Below are 20,019 nucleotides of genomic sequence, written 5' to 3'. Positions count from 1 at the left end.
ATGGAGACGTATCACGGTCACGTCCGCACTCCTGCGGACGCAATCATTCTGTTTGAAGCATGCCGCATTGGTATGCTGCCGCGTGTCCAGCGCCGGCTATCCGAAAAGGAGCGACAACTCATCCAGTCCGGCTCTGTGTTTGTTTGGGATGAGCGGGAAGCTGGCATGCGACGCTGGACCGATGGGAAGTCCTGGAGCGCCAGTCGTGTTTCTGGGAGTTTCCTCACCTATCGTGAGATGGAGGGGAAGCGTGGAGGCACCAGCGTTCCCACCCAGCCTCCAAGAGCTGGAAAAACACCAGATTCTGCCCGCGGCAGCGACGACGACCGGGGAGAGGGCCCCGATGATGGTCCAGATGGATATCGATATAAGCCCGATGGTTTAATGAAGCAGTCGTTCAGTATCACAACCTCGACTGGCCAGCATCTCCACCTCATAAGCTACTACTCCCGGTCGCATCCCAACGCCGCGAATCTCTTACAGCCATCTAATGACCCAGCGCTGCGAAGCGTGCGCCCGCAAAAGGGTCTCTATCCAGAGTCGACCGTCAACGACCAGCAGAACCTCCCCGTCGTCACTCGCGGTCCGATGACGGGTCCCCCTTACCACCCCGTCCCCGCTCCACCACCTCCTCCTCACCACCACATGGCCCCGTACTCTCGCCCTGGTGCACCTGGACATCCGCCGTCGTATGCTCCTGGATACGGCTGGCCACCCACGCCGATGGGCACGCCTCCCACGGTTTCAATCCACTACCCCTACATATCGCCTGCGCACCACCCACAACAATATCACCCGTTGCCACCACCGCCCCAACAACAACCAGGCATCCCGCCGGGCTACGAACGTGCAGTCCATCCGATGGAAGCTCCTGGACACCCACCGCATGTCCTGCAGCAAACACCAGTTTTAATTCCCGCTCGGTCCCCTCGCGTAATGGCCGAACCCACCCCCCCAGAGTACATCGTAAACCGAGGGTCTCCACGCATGCAGGCTGCCCATTCCAGTCCTCACGTCAATGGAGTTCCCATCCCTGCCGTCCGGAGCCCGCGAGTCGTCAACCAAGCTCCGCCTCCCCCGCCCGGTTCAGGGTTGAGCATCCCGCCTCCAAATCCCCCGTCCAGACCCCCCTCCGAGACCAGCGGCACAACCGTCCCAAGCATCAATGTTCTCATGAACAACAGTGCAGGAGGTTCATTACCATCAATTTCAGCAGCAGCTCCTGGCCCTGCGCCCGCTGGCTCGGGTGCCGCAAACGGGCGACCATCCGACGGGCCACGTGATATTCCTAGCGACAAGATCGGATTCGGCAACGAGGACATGCGTGCTCTCCGCCAGCTTGACAAGGCTTTCAAGGCGTAGTTTCATCTTACATTCTGTTTTGCGAACAAAGACCCTCTCATGGCATGCATAGAGCCTGCGGTGATATTAGGGCTCTCGTTGCCATCCATTCAACATCCTCTTTCTGTTATTCTCTTTTTATATTTTCTAAGTTTTATTCGCACCCGGTTCAGGTTGGTCGGCGTTATACAAGAGGAGCATGCTGCATGGGTGGGGTCTTTTTTCATTCGTCCTGTTTTCCTTCCACGCCGCTGTTGCTATTTATTTCCCATTTACATCGGCATATTGGCGGTTCGTTCGATACGGTCTACGATATGATTCTCTTTGCCTTGTCCGCTCCTGGCAAGGTAGCTATTTGATGCTATCTATGTTTGTTTCAATTTATTAGACAATTTATCAAAATACCGAACGTCTGCAGTCTAACTTTATAAGTATATTATTACCGTAGAGTACTACTTGGTATTATTTTCATCCACATAAGCACTTTGTCAACCCTGGCTCATCCAACTTTGGCAGGAGGTTAAATAAATAAACTTCCGTTCTATATATACTGCCCATGAGCCCGTCCATGTGCCAACCACCGTGCTGGAACTTGCTCTGACTGGCTACCAAATAGCGAACAGAATAAAAAGTGAACCAAATAAGCAGTCCATCGGAAATGCATCCCCGCTCATTGAAGGAGTATACTAATCTAATAAAAATACCATGGACATCAATATAAACTGAACACTACATAAGCGGCACAAACCCAGGCCCAGACTCGTCACACACAATCTCAAAAAGAGTACTCTTCTTCTTCTTCTTTTCTCTCTCCTCAACCCTCCTCCTCATCCAAAAATACTCCCCAAACGCAGATAACTTCTCCACACAGGCCGGTCTATTCTGCAGCCGCGTCGAACTTTCCCACACCCCCTCCGTTGGGATCCCGGGAATCGTCAGCATGGCGAGGATGAGCGGGAAGCACGTGTTTTGGAGTTTTGCGGTGGGGCCGGCGAGGGCGAAGAAGTTTGCTCGTGTGCTGAGGATTTCGGTTGCGAGGGTTGGGCCGTATTCGGTGTCGGTGTCGTACTCATGCTTTGGGGATGGAGACGGCGAGGACGTGCGGATGTGGTGGATTAGGAGGAGGATGGCGGTGCGGTACATGGATGCTTGGGTTTTCATGGAGAGGGTTTCGAGGGGGGTGTAGTGCGTATTGGTGGAAGGGGAGGAGGTTGATAATATGGGTTCAGGGTCCCAGGTGCGGATTCTGTTCTCGATTATGCTGAGTGTTTCGCATTGAGACACGGATTCGGACTCTGAGATAGATGAGTTGGCCAGACTGTGACTGACAACGCTGAGGTCATAGAGGATCGGGAGGAGGGAAGCACAGAGGCCGACGACTCTATCAACAATCCCCTCCCGCGCAAGAACGGGCTTCACAATAGGAATCTCACGATGTAGCAAACACCACACCGTATCCCAAAAGATGGGCGCAATAGCAACGGACTCAAGGATCCTATTGCCCAATATATCCGGATACCAAGGCTGCACCAGCGAAAGCGTATACCGGAGGATCGATATCGTCGCTGTCGACGCAACCAGACTATCAAATGCAGCGAGTGCCTGTCCGAGCATAAGAACCGCAGCAGCGTCATGGGTATGCGTTATGACTGCATTCCGAAGCTTCTCAACCGAAGCTGCACCGCTCGCTACATCGACCTGGTCAGCGCTCAGCACGCCAAACCGGGCCCATGATAGCGAGCTGCTGCAGGCGTGGAAGATGTCATCTAGCAGCGGTGCAGAGTGGCTGTGGCAGTACTCCAGGGCGCGATGAAAGTCACTAGCGAATGTGGATCCGATCATGTAGATGTCATGCTGGAGATAGAACTCGAGGTGGTCATCGGGCTGGGGCTGCGGGTTGGCTGAGGCCGCGGGTATCTCGCTCGGCTTTGATACAGTAGTGCAGTCCCACAGCCCCAGTGATGCTTTCGCGGCACCTGGAAGCCCGCGGTCTTCTTTTGGCGGGCGTCCTACGCGCGGTTGTTGGCGGCTGGTGGTGCAGGTGAGAGATGCTTTCTCGCATCGTGTGCATGCGGAAGATGCTGGGGGCGTGAGACATCTTTTCCTCCGGGTGTGGCATTGATCGCAGGCTTTGCGCTGCATTCTGGGTTTGTCGTCATGTCGATAGAAGAATACAGGTCGACAGCAGGCAGCAGGTGAGGAGAGCAGAGGAGAAGGCGAATGAATCCATGGTAGAAGTCGGGCGTATCAGACTCCACGATCGACTCCACCGGCGGAGGGTTTTGTCAGTTTACGGAATAGCGCATCTTTCTATTCTTTACTTATTGAGTGACTGCTCAATACTCGCTCGACTTATCTCTCCTCCTAATCCTCACCAGCAACGTCCCCGGCTTCGCATTAAACTGTTCAAAAATACCCAACTCCTGGCCATCCCTCTCCAGCTGCAAATCATACCTCAACGCCAGCGTCGATATCAGAATCTGCAATTCTACAATCGTAATGTACCTGTATACAGGCCCGCGACCCGGTACTAAACAGGATATTGTACGCCCTTCGCACCCTGCCCGGGGTCGAACCACCTTCCAGGCTTGTAGGCGTCGGGGTCCTTGTATATGGTTGGGTTGCGGTGCCGTTCTGGAAATGATGGCCTGCGATCATAGCGGGAGATATTCTCAAAGTCGACGCTGTCAGTGATGCTCAGGCGGGAGATAGATAGCGAGAGCAGCCGATTAGAGAGCCGATGAGGCTGTGCAGACACAACAAGGTTATCTGGGCAAGCACAATGCTGTACTGGACGCTCTGTGCAAGACGCCGTGGTATAGAGCTATGATCATGCTGGGCACAGTATACTCTTTTCCAGAGGGCAACTGGGCTGGTTTGGCATCTGATCCGGCACGTAGGAAGCCCATAGGAAGGTCGAACGCCTTATCTCCAATCACGTCCAGCGTGAAATAGTTGAGCCATACTCGGACGTTGAAGGTCTTGCCCTCATCACTGGAATCTCCAGTACGGCCAGCCGTATCAACAAAGTCCTCAGTATTCGCAATTAGATTCATCGCATTAGCCCGAATAACAGGCTTCATCTCAACAACCGCCTTTAACACAAAAGCAGCGCTTCTTATGTCGCCCAACAGAATGCGGGCATGGAGTATCCGATATCGTCGACTGTCGGTGGTTGGTAAATCCAGTCTACTGGAGTAGAGTGGAAGGCCCTTCATGCGGCTGTAGTACTTACTTAGTGAGTATCCAGAATGTTCCTCTTTGGATCTTTTGTTCCGGCCCTGTACAGTCTCTTCTTGGTACGCTGCTGGCAATACTAGTATAACCTGATATTCGGCATGACATGACTGAGCGTGCCATACGTATGCGTCCCCGAAATATTGCCATTAGATATCCGAGTCGCAGGCATCTCTAGCTACAGGATTCAGAATCTGGATCTGGACTTCTTCGTTGCAATGATCACGTCGATAATCACATCGAAGTTGTATCCGATTTCATGTGCTTGGACTTTTCGCTCATTCCGTTTCTGTAGTAGTAAGTGCCTTGGACAGATGGTTTCAACTAGCTGATAACATTCTTTTGATATAGATTCTATCCCGAGACATCGAATCTGCCGCTTGAGGAGATTGATTATTTGTTTACGAATGAACAGGTGACTCTAAAATGCATCCTATATCGCAATTCCATATGGGAAGGTAACTAACCTCGTAGCTAGTACCTATATAACATATAAATCTAGGTTGACTACAACCACAGCTGTGGTTCTCTGATAAGCATACAGAAGCAGTGACAGTGGTGAGAAGCGCATTGTTTAACTGTATTGGGCAAGCAGACTAAGGATTGTATACGCGGCTTTGGCGCCGTGGCAAAGCACAGCCCCGTTGTACAGCAGAACCTTTATTTTGTCATTAACCTTTTATACCATAGAACATGCTTTATTTAAAGATATGGAATTACAGAGTGTCTTCGGAACGGAACTTACAATGCGGTTCCATGGATGATGGATTCTTCCTTTATCCATTGAATCTGATCTTGGGGATCAACGTCGTTTATTGGATGGACCAAGCAACAAATCTTGGAAAACGGGTGTCTGTCCGGAATAAGCTAAATACTGCGCAGCTACGCCATAAGATGAAGAGATTACTGCAATGATTGGGTCGCAAGGGCTTATACTTTGATTCAGCCCTGATCGCCGCAATGACCTCACGTTCGGTATAAATACTTTGAGTGCCAGTCTACAGAGGTTCTCTTTCAAGTATAATCTGAGTCGCTCAGAATAATCGACCTGATCAACATGGCCTGGTCCCAAGTCTCGGCGACCCGCTGGGAACGAGCTCTAACCGGGATGGAAGAGTACTTCGTCTTCATCGGCGACATCACCGCAGCGCAGTACGACGGCCGCCAGCAATACACCGTCTGCTCCAAGGTAAAAGTCGACCTCAACATCCCCAACCCCGAATCCGCCCTTCGACACGCCTGGAAACAAGTCCGGCACGAAGAGCCAGATATCGCAACAACCCTTGAGCCAGGCAAGAAGGTCTACGATGTCCTCAACGACGCCGAGATCGAGGAGAACTGGCTCGCTTCGACTTTCATTGTTGATTACACCCACGACGGCGAAGAACTGTACCGGCTCGGCCGCAAATCGAAGCCCGCGACGCTGTACTACCTCCCGAAATCGTCGGAGCTTGTCCTCCACGCTCACCATGCCACCATTGACGGTATCGGCATGATCATGTTCTGGCACCGCTTCTTCCGCGCTGTATCGAGTCCAAACCACAACATCACTTTCGGTGCCGAGCACGTCCGTCTCGCGCCTTCACTAGACATTGTCCTACCACCAGGCTCAGGTTTAGACAACCCAACCCCTGAACAGAAAGAGAAAGGAACAGCCCTACTGATGAAATACATCCACAATCTCCCCGCCATCGGGCTCCCCTCCAAACTCGGCAAAGTACCCGCCGGCGCATGCCAGGCAATGGAGTACATCTTCGACGAGCACACCACGGCGGCGCTAATCAGGGCTTGTAAAGCGCGCGGGCTCACAGTGACTTCTGCCGTGCATGCTGCTTACATTGCCATTCTGCGCGAATACGCGGACCCGCAGGAGTCGAACACGGAGCGGTATACATCGCCGACGGAGTTTAATCTGCGCGGATTCCTGGAGCAGCCGTATTGCGGTGTTGCGGCGGCGAATTATTATATCACGTTTCCGTTTACGATGGATTTGGGGAAGCTACCAGGTGATGGCGGTGGTGGTGGGTTTGAGGAGACTTGTGCAGTGCTGAATAGGTACTACCGCTCGACGCTTCAAGAGAATCCAGAGATTCTGGAACTCCAGGGGTGCTTCACGCGTGCGCTTGAGCAGTGCGTGAAGACGCCGGAGTACCAGCAGGCGCCGATTCCGACGGATGCGTTGGTTAGTAGTCTTGGGGTTGTGGAGAAGCATCTGCAGAGGTCTTATGGAGATGAAGAGGAGGTGGTTGTTAGGGATTGGAAGCTTGCCTGTGATGTTATTCTTGGGATGTCCGCGTTTCATATCTATACGTTTCGCGGGACGCTGAGGCTTGTGTATCAGTTTAATGAGGCGTATCAGGATCCGAAGGATATCAGGATGTATTTGGAGGGCGTTGATCGGGTTTTGAAGAGGGAGTTGTTGACTTAGTTGATTCCAAGTTTTTGATATAAAATGAATAAAGCTGGAGATACGTGCTCAGACAGACACTTTGCAGCGGTACGTTACGAGGGATCTAAACTAATACTAGTTGAGTCGAGGCCTTCAGACATCAACAGTGACATTCTGAATATGGCTTGACGATATCGTTAAGCATACATACACCATGCTATTGATTAAGACTCACTAGCTGCCTAGAGCATGCTCGTCTGGTCAACCCTACGTAAACCAAATAAGTCATTTGGCTCGCCAGAACAAAGCAGGCAACCTCGGTCTCAAAAACAAGACATTGTCCGGGAGCGCAGGGCCACGAGTGATCTACGTCCAGCTGAGAGATTGGACCCGAATGCCTGGGTATAGTTAAATAGTGTGAACTTTGGAGAGATCCCGAAGTGAATCCCGGCCGAGAGAAACGAGCAGCCGCGCTATTGATTATCTGGGAAAAAGAAAGGAAAAGGGCGGTTACCTCAATTGTCGACCTGCAGGGAGATTCGATGGCGCGTGGGTCTATTACTGAGGTCGCCGTTTCTAACCCTTGGCTGTGAGGGGGTGACTATCTAGCTGAGGCTGCCTTTGTAGATAGGGTGCCTTGTCATCTGGTTGGACAGGCCAGCCTTATCATAGTCCTTATCAAGAGATAACAGACTGGATAGCAAATGGGATGTTGCTCAGTTGCTGAGTGGTGGGAAACTGGGAATATTTATACCCCGACTCCCTGCTTGATCTTTATCGAGGTCATGGAGTCGTATCTCGATACTCGATGTGCTGACCAGCAGCCTGGGTTATCGGCCACCACGAACCCAGGTCCAGCGACAGTACTTCACAGTACCGAAGGAAAGAAGGCAACCCAGAGGGAGCTCATCATCACACCTAGGTCGATGTCGAGCTTCCACCGTCGCCTGCAACTCCGCGGAACGTCGATCAAGGAGTATCACGCCAGATGGCCCCAACCTTAAGAGATGACAGGCAGAGAGGACAAGACAATCGATCACGTCAACCCACAAGAGTTGTCGAAACGACCATGCACCAGATCCGTCAAGCGAACCGATCGGCCGGGAACCCAGAGCCCAGGGACGACTATTGAACGCCAGCGATTATCCCGGTCATCGTCAAATGAGGAATCTATGCCTCAACTCACATCATGATCAAGCAATGAAGATGGTTCGTTTGCCACGAGCCCTGGAGAACGATGATTAGCCTCGATTCGAGTCGCGCAGGCGTCTGGCCCGACCGACGGCGGGCGACGCAACAGTCCAGGCCACGAACCTGTGCCCCAGAATTAAGGACCTTATGAGCACTCCACGCGCAGAGATGTCGCCATCGCAAGATTCAGCCTCTTGAAGCTTAAAAGTTCAGATGGACCCAGATTGCTGGGTCTGTGCCTGTCATACTCTGACAACTCTGTAGATTGATGTTGATTGTTGAAGGGAGACTCAGCTCAGGCTCACGCCTCGACACCTGAAAATTGGAAAGTCGCGATTCTACTTTCGGAATTGAACGGCCTTGCTAAAGGTTACGCGTTCGCACTTCCAAGATCCAGCTTGGAGCAAGCCTCGTACATTCTGCTGCTGCCTTGGCCCTGTGCAGTGCCGCAACTCGCAAGCTGCCAACCCCCGACCGACTATTACAATTGTCCACTGTCACAGGTCACGATAAAATGCCTCAACTTCACCACTCATCAGCCGCAGGCCACTTGTGCTCCGCACCAGCCGTCCCAACTCCCAACCCCCCAGCCAGGGAACGGGACTGACGGCGGCCCCGACCGCCATTCAGAGCGCTAGGAATTGGGATAGCAAACTGCGCACGTTGAGAGTTGCCCAAACAGTCGAAGCCAGCGAGGACAGGAGAAGGAGGTGAGAGGGCACGTCCAATGGGAGCAGCGCTGTTGTCAGCGCTGCTGGAAGATCAGACAGCCACCAAGTAAAGTCGCTAGTCGCTACCCACTTAAACTGCTGCTTCTGCCACTATAACAGGTGCAGTTTGTATCAAAAAGACTCAAGTTTTTAACGGCAGGTGGAATCTGTTAGTCACGGAATTACGATTCAAGCCGCCTGGCTATTCTTGGAGTGAGGGTGAGAGTGAGAGTGAGACTGGCTTGAGCAAGGGCTTCAGCTTGAATAACAAAGGCACAAACATCGTCAAGTGGAGAGGCGGAAAGGACCGAAACGGAAAGGTTCCAAGATTCCCTGAACTTTGAACTTTGAACTTTGAAGTCTGAATAACCCCGCAGTCACTGGCATGGTCACCGCATCTGCAGAGAAAGAGATCCGAGCACGCTTGGCTGATGAACATGAACATCCTGGATGAGCATCTTTACATCCTGAATAGTACGTGGTGAAAACAGAAAACTACCGGACATATGAAGATGATATCGTCGGAAACAAGCGACACCCCCTCTAAATAGGAAGGAGTGCGATGCCTCGCCTAGCTTTACTCCATCCGAATCTTGACTTGTTCCTGGAGCAGTGGACCGCTGGGCACGGTGGAGATGGTGGAGCAACACGATCAGGCCATCATTTGCATCGTGGGATGAGAATTGAGATGCAATCTCAAGACGAGAGGGGCCAGCGCAACTGAACATCTTTGGACCAGCGGGTTTGCTTGCCTTTCTTGGTATGATCCTCCTCTTCAAGCGCTGTTGGCGATGTCCAAAGTACACCTACACCTACCAATACGGAGTACCACAATATGAACACGATGCACGGAAACCCACCGAACTGCTTCGAATTGAACCCGATGCAAATCGAATGCAAAAGCGCGTAGTCTACGTAGACAGTGGACAGTGCAGCGAATAGCCAACCCGTCTCACAAAGCCACCTGCAGGCTTTAAAATCACGAGAATCTGTATGGACAAGGAAGAAAGATTCCGAGTTCTCCGTCTGCACCAGCCTCTGGGAGCTTCGAAGAGGAGAAGCAGAGCGTGCCTCACTAGTAGCGAGTCTAGCGACTGTCCATCAGATCCCCCGCCGGTTGGTGTCATCATGACGGCTAATCAGACGCAGGATGGACGTTGGCCTTCTGACTTCTGACTCTGGGAGCGCGAGACGGTGTCCTCGGCATACCTTCTGTCCACAATACGAAGAGGGTCATGTGGTGACTGTGTGAGTGGCCGACGACTCTGGCGCGTCCGAGACTTTTCCTCCTCTGGCGGGCGGTGCGCTCGACAACCCTGCTCGACGGCCGATTATAGGCTGGCGGCCTGGAGTCTAGGCTCTGGGCTGGACTGGACTCGGGCGAGAAACGACTTTAGGTTTTACTTTTAGACAGTTGAGACTTGAGAGTGGGCAGTCGGTCGGGGTCTGAACACAGGCTTAACTATGGCTCAGCTTTGACTCGAGAGTTTTGTGACTGAGCCTGTGAAGATGAGGGGATCTGAGACCAATTCATATTGTATTCGTACTCCGTACTCTGTACCAGGCCGGCTGTTCTCCGCCCCTGTCGTCTCCGCATTTCGCTCGCTTATGCAAGGATGGTCAGCATCCACTCGCTACGAGAATGTTGTACAAACTCCAGGAGTGCTGCGTCTGGGGTAGTTTCACGGAGTACTGTTGGAAGTGTACAACATCAACATCAATGTCATCTTATCTGCTCTGTATACTCCGTATCGATGTATGGAACTGGTACGGGAGCTCCCTCCCGTGGCTCCACATGTCATTGTCCCAGACTCCCAGTTCAACCCCAAGTATAGCAGGGTTGGCTTAAGATCGACTGTTACCCCGCTAAATTATATGCATGTATCGCTCGTCCTTGGGGTCGTCACTAATGTGTCACCATGAAATCGCCGTTTCACCAGCCCGTGAATCCTTGATGCTTATTCTGCAGCTCTCCTGTGTCAGGTTAAGTGCGGGAGGTCTACCTTGGACACTCACCATTCGGCCTTCCACCAACTGTTGAGGACTCTCAACGGACTTTATCCGTCCACTGTCATCTCTCCTTGAAATTAGGGGTCCGAACTCCCCCCTGCTCTTGACAAGTCCAGACTCGCCTTCCTTGCTTGAGGCTTGACTTGGCCCTGCCCCTCTGCGGGTTTCCCCACTGGGTAAGCCGTCATCATCCAACACGAGTCCGGCACGAGAGCTGGGCTTCGCTTTCTTCCCCATGCTCTGCTGGAATGGTCGCATATCCTGCCAGACGATCAAGCCAAGTCAGTCAAGACTCAAGGCTCAAGGCAGCCAGATAGAAGCTGCCCATTACAAATATCTCATTGTGCGTGTAAAGAGTACACATTCCAATGTAAAATAACTCAGGCTGTCGTCTGACAGACGATTATGCTCGATTGCCTCGTTCGAGGCAAGCCCCGACTAACGAGGCCTAAGCACTCGGACTTATTATTGTCCAATCGTAGCCCCCCAGTTCGAAGGAAGGTTAAGCGTGTCGGTAAGCAGAAACAGAAATGGACTGTCGCGAGGCGATTGCCTTGGAAATAATACCTTCGCGGTGTACAGTTCCGTAGAGGTTTTGCGAAGGAAGAGAGAGCTCGAAACCTTCTCCGGATTGGATTTGCCATTCCCTCTCTGGCCCTGCGGCCCATCATCTGATCCTGGTTCTGATCCTGATCCTGATCATCTGGATGCTGGGTAATTTCATGTTTCTGGTTGGTGTGCTGTTTTCCCTGGCAGCGTCCGTGCTGGGGATAGGAATGAGAAGATCTGCTGCCCTGGTCCACTTCCCCAGATTCAGATGGGTTCACTGCATCATTTGTGCAAATTCTTAATTATGGTGCAATCTGCGACAAAACAGAAATGGGATTAATTTAGTGAAGATTTTTTGGTCTACGGGAAGGCGTCGAGACTCCAGAGTCGAACGCCGAGAATCAACAAAAAGAAACGAAAGGAAGAAGAAGCGAAGAACGAGAGAGGCTGACGGCAGGGCAGCGACTGGTCACAAAGCGTCGCCAATAATGCAGGGCCACAGTGCCACTGCCCCAGGAGGAAAGTGGTCTGCAGCGTCACAGCATCTGGCCATCTCTGAGACTCAGATTCTCCGCACGGTCAAAGTCGGAAGAGACGAGTTCCAAGGCGCACCTAGCGTGGGGTGTAGCGTCCAGCTGAGCCAGCCGTGTCATCCTGTATGCACGTAATCCAGACCCCAGAATGCCGTCGCCTCCAGACCTCGTATATTGAAGCTTTCGAGCTTCAGAAAAAGGCTGCTCGAGAGGTTGTTCGGCTCGTCGGTGATTCCGAGACAAGAATGGCTGATGGTGGACGAAACGCCGGGCGACTATAAGTGGCAGTTAGTACTGCGTAGGGCGCCAGCTAAAACTATGCCAGTCTTCGCTTGATCTCCGAGACCATCATCTTCTGCAGTTCGTAATAAAAGGGGAAGGGGAAAAAGAAATAAAAATTGAAAAAAGAAAAAAGACGGAGATTGGAAAAGCAACTGCATTCTGGAGAGGATTCCCCAGACGACTGCTGCAGCGGTTGGCGACCTGCGTGGATCAAAAACCCACCAAGACCAGCGAGGAGAGGATCATCCGCCGTCGTCACGCATGCATCGCGCGGTGGTGAGGGCAGGGACACGGTTGGACATCATTCTTGGATTCTCGGTTCTCTCATTCGATACAGCATTTTGCTTTGCCCATCCACTGCTCCGGCGTCGGCGGCGGCAGAAAGTCAGCCAGGCGAGAAAAAGCAACGACGGCAAAGTTTCTAGCGAAGTTTCTTGCTGGCAATCCCCCCGCATTCCCGGGTTAAAAGGCAAATTGGGCCATGATTAAATGCGCGTAAATGGGAAGAGACTGTCGCAAAGTTGCCTGGAAGCGATGCCCTCGCTCGGGGTCCACTGATCCTCAGCACTCGCACCCAATCGCGCTCTGGGGGTTGCTGAGGGCCATCCAGTCATACAACCCGATTGTCATTATTCATTCTTATTCAAATCACTTCCACTTGGGAACTGCCTGGCGCTGTTTATATTAGACCCTCGTCTCCGCCGCGCCGCCTGGGCCCGACTGCTCTGTTTGGCCTCTCGCAGTCTCTACTCTCGACTCTCTAGTCTGGCAGTCTCTAGTCTCTACTACTAGACTACTCTCTCGCCCTTCAGCAGCCAAGAAGCCTTCCACCTGGTCGCCCCCACTTCGACTTCACTTCTCCCACCACGACTTCCATCGTCTTCGCTCTCTCCTCTCTCCTCCTCCCTCTCGCCGTCTCTCCTCCGACGCCCTCGACGAGTCGCTCTCGGGGTTTTCTCCCTTAACTCCTCCCTCCCCCGGACTCCGCGCTGACTCTCCCGGGTCGTCGCTCCATGGTCAATGTTGTCCATGCAACACTCTCCATCATTCGCCCTCCCTCCGTCCTCCGATCTCGAAAGTAACCCTTCCCATGGCTACCTGTCGCACCCCCAGCCCGCCGACTGCCGCTCGAGTATAGCCGAACCGCTCGCCTTCCCAGACTTCTCCATGGACGATTCACTCTCCCATCGTGACAGCGTGAGCACTGACAACACCTCCAACGACTCGCCCGAATCCTGGGACGGCGACGACCCCTCGGACAGTTCTCCACCGGGCGGCGGCGGCGTCAAGGTCCCAACAACCATGATCGGCCCATCCACCGTCTTCCAGTTCAATGTCCTTGCGTCGCCAGAGCCGGACGTAGTCCCGAAAGTAGAGGAGCTGGATGACAATGACGAACTGCCGGGGTTGAAACCATTAGGGGTGGAGACGCCAGGGCTGTCTGTGTCAGGACCGCCTCAGTCTGGTACAGGTCCCGCGGCTGCTCCCGTCACTGTTCCACGGAAACGTGGCCGCCCGCGCAAACACCCTCTGCCCGTGCCCGGCGGCCACGTCAAGATCACCAAGGGCCGCTCCAAAACCGGCTGTATCACTTGTAGACGCCGCAAGAAGAAATGCGACGAGACAAAGCCTGCGTAAGTGCTTGCTAGCTAGAACCCCTGCGGCTGCGCTGGGGACATGCTGACCTTCCACTCTCTAGCTGCCAGAACTGCCAGAAGAATGCTGTTGTCTGCGAAGGGTATCCCCCCAAGGAAATATGGAAGAGCGGCAAGCAAAAGATGGAAGATGGTGGGATTGTTCTACACAATATCCGTTCGCTCCAGGGCCGTGCGCTAACTCATTTTGCTACAGCCCGAACCCAGACGCCAGTGGTATATCGCTCGCTCCCTATCCTCATTGACGGCATCGAAACAGAGATGGACCGCAAGTTGCTCGACCACTTCGTCTACGGGTTCAGCCGTGTCTTGACCCTCATCAATGACGACTCGAACCCCTTTAAAGAAATTCTTCTGCCGATGGCGACCCAACATCGAGGCTTGATGCATTCATTGATGTGTCTGTCGGGGTCGCATTTGTCCGGGCTAAATCCAGAGCCAGGAGTGAAGGAGCGCAAATACTACCACTTCCACCGAGCGATCCGAGACCTAAAGGCGAATATCACTGCGAGAACGAACATGACCGAGCAGGAGCCCGAGTTACTATCGGAGGACCCAATCATCGCCTCAACGATAGCGCTTAGTCTGAACACCATTTGTGAAGGAGAAACGAATGGCGAGTACCGCCCACACATGGATGCAGCTCGCTATCTGCTCGTGACCCAGGAACCACGGAACGAGAACTTCCGCCAGTTCATCGTCGAGTTCTTCCAATACCACGATGTATCCAACTCAATCACATCGCTCGATCGCCGACCCGCCCATCTGGATGGAGAGTTGCGGCTACCCGACTTTGTACCGCACGCGCAGGCCGGGATGTTCTTGGGTGTGTTCGATGGTCTATTCCGCTACATTTCACAGGTGACCGGACTGCGCGACCGAATCCGTCAGCGCTTCAGCGAAGGTTACGAGCCAGCAGTCGACTACCAGATCCTCAGCGACGCGGTAATGATCGACACATCAATTCGGACATGGGAGACCTCTCACCCACCAAACACCCCCAACTACTACCTCGCCCAGCTCTACCGCCAATCAACCTGGGTCTACCTATACCGCACGATCCGCCCATCTCGGCCAAGCGACAAGATTGCGCAGGTTGTCGACGACGGGCTAGAATTCCTAGACCTCCTCCCTCAAGACGCAGGCGCCTTCAGTATCGTCCTCATGCCTCTTTTCCTGCTTGGCTGCTCCGCCTTCGTACCCCGGCAGCGCGAGAAAATCCGAAAGGGCTTCGATGCGCTCAAGGCCTATTCGAACCTCCGCAACATAGAGCCCGCATTCACCGTTGTCCAGCGCGTCTGGGAGGTCATGGATACGAAGACTGAGGATAGCTGGGACTGGGAGAGGATCATCAAGGAGATGAACATGGACTTCCTCATCACCTAGAGCTGGGATGCTCGTTACGAATTTTGCATGGTTTGCTCCGTTGATTGAGTTCTTATATATCCACACTCTACTATCCCCAGGGTGACCTGGCGTTTTTACGTTTTTACGTCTTCGTTTTTTTTTTTTTTCTTCCTACAGCGCTCGATATCACATCATGTTTGGCGATCTGGTTCGTTATGTTATCCGGTTGGTTATCTGGGGTGTGTTCCTCGCCCACTAAAAAGCGGCGGTATAAGCCGTCGTTTCAACACAAACAAAAGGGAAGCAAGCGGCGTCAATGGAAGAGGTCCCATTATACTGGTATATACATACTAACCACAACTTCGAAACCAACAACAACTAAAAATAAGATGGTGGAGGGACGGAGAATCGGCTGGCTCTTTTCTTTCCTTCTTCAATCTTCTTTTCTTCTTATCATCCTCTTCTTCTTTCATGCATTGATCTGGCTTGGCTTGGCTTGTATTTATATTGATATTGATTGATGGAGTGTACGCGGCGACGATTTTTGTCATGTCATGAGGTTCAGGTGCAGGCCCGGTCTGGTCTCGTTAGGTATATGTTTGGTATACGGTGTTTTCTTTTCTTTTCGCTCATATACTTGGACCGTTTATACGAGCAGATGTAAATATTTTGGAAGTACAGTATGAGCATTATTAGGTATATACGATACGTTAGGATGTATATTACTCACTAGGTATAGTTTGTATTTCATACTTATTCTATGTTGTATAGTATACCATTCTGTCCTCACCTAGGTGTTCAGCCCTAAACAACCTCGTCCATATTCCTGATAAAGATAAATCATCAGTGTGAAAACTTCTTTTCTTCCACACAGATAGCGGAATACTCAGTTTACTTCTATTTAGTTGTCAGGTAGACGAATCTAGAGGACAAAACTCTTCTCACCATTAGTACTTGCTCCATGTGGCGAGTGTCTGTCGTCCATCGTTCTTTCTACTTCAAGACAAGATGATACTACAAGTTAGATCATGACAGGAAAGAGCGACTCCAACAAACATGATCGTCCAGATAGGCAGGTAGTAGTTGACTTGAACCTAAGATAGAAGGCGCAACTCGGGGTGGAGGACTAGGAGCGCTCTTTCCTTTATTATAGGGTTCGACTACACATATATGAATAAGGAAGGTGCGACTGGGAGCGCTCTTTCCATATATCAAGAGGTTGGACCAGTAGGTATATACACACAAAAGAAGCAGGAGCGACTCTACGATTGCCTACAGTAATAGGTTGGATGTTATGTTGGGTTGGTTGCCTAATATCAGTCCCGGTGACTTTGTCTTGTATACGGAGTAGCTCACGAACGGTTAAATCTCGCACTACAGTCGGCCGCTTAAGATCTTAGTATTCGTCCCTAATTTACAAGCATTTCCCGTTCTGTCCCAAGTCTGGATTACCAAAGTCCAGCCATGAATCAAAACTCGGGAATCTAGACGAATAACATGCGCCGCATCTAGAAGCCGTTAGCCACACTCTGGACGCCACACGCTGGACGTTGGACGCTGGACGTTGGACGCTGGAACGCAACGCGCGAATGCCCAAATCCGGCGATTTGGAGGCAAAACCTACAGTCAAGTCTCTGGTGGCAGGTATTCCGTCGTCGCTACCAAACTAACTACTTTGTCCATCGCGAACTTCGGTTGCTGGTAGAAAGAAGACGCGGCGGTGCACATCTGTCCCAAACTGGATAATAACGAACACCAACCAGCGGATGGTCTGCTAAACGGGCAGGGAGGGTGGGCAGTCTGTTTAAGCTGCTGGGATTCTCTGGATGGGGGAGATCTTTCCCGGCTCTCCCGGTGCTTGCAGAGGGCCCCGCCGATGTCGGGTGGCGGGGGTGGGGGTGTCGCGATGAAGTACGGTGTAGATGAAGGTATTCTTGGAGGGTAGAAAGGGCAGTGTGTGGTGGGGACGCTGCCATCCAATCAATAATTCTGTGTCTCTTGCAGGGATACACCGGTGTATACGGACTGCACTCGGGTAGCAGCAGACTCGTGCATTCTGTCTGTCTACTCAAAGTATGCATAAATTATCTACAACTAGCCTACCCTCTAAGGCAAACTAACACGTAGTTTGAGATTAGTTCCTGAAAATCGCGGAACCAAAAGGGCTCTTAGTGAGGGTGAGGAAGTAAATCACCCATCACTATCTTACCTTGTCAACGGCCAACACCCTTGACAGAGTGACAGTGGAGAAACATGAACACCCATACGGTGTAGAGTGGAGGGTTCATATTGAACTGATTCAAAAAACCTGTTTTCTCGCCACAAATAAGCATACGACACCCTTCCATGAAGAGAAAAACAAGCGAGCTGAGGGAGAGGGGATCTAGATCCCCGAGTCACCGACAGGCAGCGTAGTTCGTGAGAATTCAGCAAGGCAGGCGGCTGACGGAGAGGGTCTGGTAGTGCGTCAGCTTGCCTCACTCCTTGTGCAAAAAAAGAAATGGAGCATTAAGGGTCTCTCGTTCGTTGGAGAAAGATCCCCTCTTCCGAATTCTTCCACAGTCCCACCACTCCCACTCATCCTCCAGCCCACTCACTGACAACTGTAAGTGGGTCGCAGTAGCTTAAGTAGATTGGCTGAGATTCTTTGTACAACAATCCAATCATGCTGCAATGGAATAAGGTTATCGACTCCAGCAGCATACTCCGCCCAATCACACCTTAGATCGCGGTACCTTACATAAGATCTCTCCCAGAATTGCAGTCTCATTCGCCAATAAGCCTCCACAGCAAAGCAAATCAATCGATCTCATTGTATGACAGCAACGGAGCAACCCCACTGTGGCTGGCGAGAAGGGTCGAAATTTCCACCCGCCTTGCTGGAGCCTGCAAGCCTGGAAAAGCCCGGAGGAGGGGCCTTCGAATTTTTGCGCCGACGTCACTGCTACCTGGTACGCATTGAGACTGAGTCACCGAAGCGGCTTTCTAGCTGCTGAATCTGACCTCAGCGGCTGACTTGGTTTGTTGGAGGGTAAAAAACTTGTAAAACTTGGAAGACCCCCGAGAAACTACCGCATTTCCGCATTTGGGTTTCCATGAATTTTTTTAGGTTGCGGCGTCCACGTTGCCTTCGTCCCGGCTACGTACCAGTGCCACGTTGGATGGATGCGCGTGGGGTTTTTGGGACTTGGATGGGTTTGTTCGGGACACTATGGGAAGAGGAGGGGGGGATCTTTTCCTTTCTTTGACTTCTCTTTCTTCTAGAATTCGGTACTTTACAATTGGTATTGGGAGTCTAGACCTTCGTGAAATTGGAGTATGCGTGAGTTTGGCAGGGAGTCGAGCTTGGAAGTAAGGGGTAGGCCGCATTTGGAGAGGATGATTGTGGTTCATTGAGGAATAGGTGGAAGGGTAAGGAATCTAATGGGGAATTTCAAATACTGAAGTCGGGAAACGCACGTGGGAGGGTTGGATGGCAGGGGGAAATGGCAAGCTCAGAAAAGAAGTTGAAGATCGTAATGATTTCAAAGTCTATAATCTATAAGAATCATAATCTATCACTGAATCGTGTTCGCATGTCAAAAGCGTCAAGTCTTCGATACATCTATAGTTTCCATAACGAAGATACTCAACTAGCCGAATAGCAATCGGTCTATGAACATGAAGGTAAAATAATCAATAACACCAAGTCTGCCTCAAGCAAGGCTTTTCCAAATATCCTTCCTGATAAAAGCACCTGTACCCCATATACCAATCCCATAACCCATCGTTAATCCCCGAGCGTAAAACGTAACCGTGTGGATATCATGAAGTGAATCATCGTAAAAATGAGTGTGGTCGTTGTTAAAAAAAAAAAATGTTTCATAAAAGGAGTGGAAGAAGAGAAAAAAAAGAGTAGGATATAGTGGTTATGCTTATGCCCCGAGGGTGAGGACGAAGCTGGTGTCAATGGGGCAGCCGTGGGTGGCATGGTCGTCCTTGGGCTGGAGGTAGGCCTCGGCACAAGTAGCGTCGCCAGCATGGCAGTTGACAGCGGGGCAGTTGTCACTGGTCTGGCTGGGAGAAACGTCGAAGCCATTCTTGGTGAAGGTGGAAGCGTCACGGTCCATGTCGATGCAGGACATGTCCCAGAAAATGGTCTCACCACCCTGGGTGTACTCAAACTGAAGCACATCAGTCTGGTCTTGGCTGGTAGAAAGCTTGATGGAGACACCACCGCCGTTGGAGTTGGATTGCCAGGATTCGGTGTAGGATCCGCCGCCCGCAGAGAGGGTATGCATGCTGCTAACACTATTGGCAACAGACCACGCGTAGACGTCGGAATCCATGTTGTTGACGATGGTGACACCGCCGCCGCCATCACGTCGGACAACGGAGGGCTGAGGGAGAGCCGCCGCGAGGGTAGCAAGGGTAGCAGCAACGAGAGCCTTGGTGAACATCATTTTGACTGAAGAGGTCGACAAAAACGAAGTCTTTGAATGAGAGATTGTATAATGTGGTTGAGTATGTACTCAAGAGAATGAAAGTGTCCTAAAGACGGAAGAGAGAGAGACTAGTCAAAGAATGACTGAAAGACTGTACTTTGATAAGAGAACGTTGTTGATGCAGAAGAGATCGATGGGCCGGACCTCTGGGGGTTCTTATACCTGAGATCCCCTGCTTTGACACCGGGTGGACATCGGGTGAACATCCGCCTTTCCCACCTGCGATGCGAGGCATTTCGAAGGCAAAATGGAGTCCTGCAAAGAAAAAAAGAAAAGAACTCCACAACGATC

The 20,019-nt window shown here is 51.8% G+C and overlaps 7 protein-coding genes across 7 annotated transcripts; 4 read left to right on the top strand and 3 right to left on the bottom strand.

Moving 5' to 3' along the window:
* On the top strand, positions 1-1,362 carry APUU_30451A (camp independent regulatory protein; the record flags this gene model as incomplete). The annotated part of the gene is made up of 1 exon (XM_041701546.1): positions 1-1,362. One exon carries the CDS (start codon positions 1-3, stop codon positions 1,360-1,362), a length of 1,362 nt encoding a protein of 453 aa, XP_041554420.1.
* A 708-nt stretch (positions 1,363-2,070) lies between these two features.
* APUU_30450S (Zn(II)2Cys6 transcription factor domain-containing protein) lies at positions 2,071-3,483 on the bottom strand (the record flags this gene model as incomplete). Its single annotated transcript, XM_041701545.1, has 1 exon — positions 2,071-3,483. The coding sequence occupies one exon, from the start codon at positions 3,481-3,483 to the stop codon at positions 2,071-2,073; it is 1,413 nt and encodes a 470-aa protein (XP_041554419.1).
* Positions 3,484-4,106: 623 nt separating this feature from the next.
* Positions 4,107-4,424, bottom strand: APUU_30449S (uncharacterized protein; the record flags this gene model as incomplete). The annotated part of the gene is made up of 1 exon (XM_041701544.1): positions 4,107-4,424. One exon carries the CDS (start codon positions 4,422-4,424, stop codon positions 4,107-4,109), a length of 318 nt encoding a protein of 105 aa, XP_041554418.1.
* Positions 4,425-5,635: 1,211 nt separating this feature from the next.
* APUU_30448A (uncharacterized protein) lies at positions 5,636-7,006 on the top strand (the record flags this gene model as incomplete). Its single annotated transcript, XM_041701543.1, has 1 exon — positions 5,636-7,006. One exon carries the CDS (start codon positions 5,636-5,638, stop codon positions 7,004-7,006), a length of 1,371 nt encoding a protein of 456 aa, XP_041554417.1.
* Positions 7,007-11,915: 4,909 nt separating this feature from the next.
* On the top strand, positions 11,916-12,241 carry APUU_30447A (uncharacterized protein; the record flags this gene model as incomplete). The annotated part of the gene is given in 2 exon segments (XM_041701542.1): positions 11,916-12,083; positions 12,101-12,241. The coding sequence occupies 2 exon segments, from the start codon at positions 11,916-11,918 to the stop codon at positions 12,239-12,241; spliced, it is 309 nt and encodes a 102-aa protein (XP_041554416.1).
* Positions 12,242-13,262: 1,021 nt separating this feature from the next.
* On the top strand, positions 13,263-15,283 carry APUU_30446A (uncharacterized protein; the record flags this gene model as incomplete). The annotated part of the gene is made up of 3 exons (XM_041701540.1): positions 13,263-13,876; positions 13,942-14,030; positions 14,094-15,283. The coding sequence occupies 3 exons, from the start codon at positions 13,263-13,265 to the stop codon at positions 15,281-15,283; spliced, it is 1,893 nt and encodes a 630-aa protein (XP_041554415.1).
* Positions 15,284-19,158: 3,875 nt separating this feature from the next.
* On the bottom strand, positions 19,159-19,686 carry APUU_30445S (putative extracellular thaumatin domain protein; the record flags this gene model as incomplete). The annotated part of the gene is made up of 1 exon (XM_041701539.1): positions 19,159-19,686. The coding sequence occupies one exon, from the start codon at positions 19,684-19,686 to the stop codon at positions 19,159-19,161; it is 528 nt and encodes a 175-aa protein (XP_041554414.1).
* Positions 19,687-20,019: the final 333 nt, after the last annotated feature.

This window comes from Aspergillus puulaauensis, chromosome 3, assembly GCF_016861865.1.
Source record: "Aspergillus puulaauensis MK2 DNA, chromosome 3, nearly complete sequence".
NCBI classification, from domain to species: Eukaryota; Fungi; Ascomycota; class Eurotiomycetes; order Eurotiales; family Aspergillaceae; genus Aspergillus; species Aspergillus puulaauensis.
This window is presented reverse-complemented; position numbering and strand designations above follow the sequence as displayed.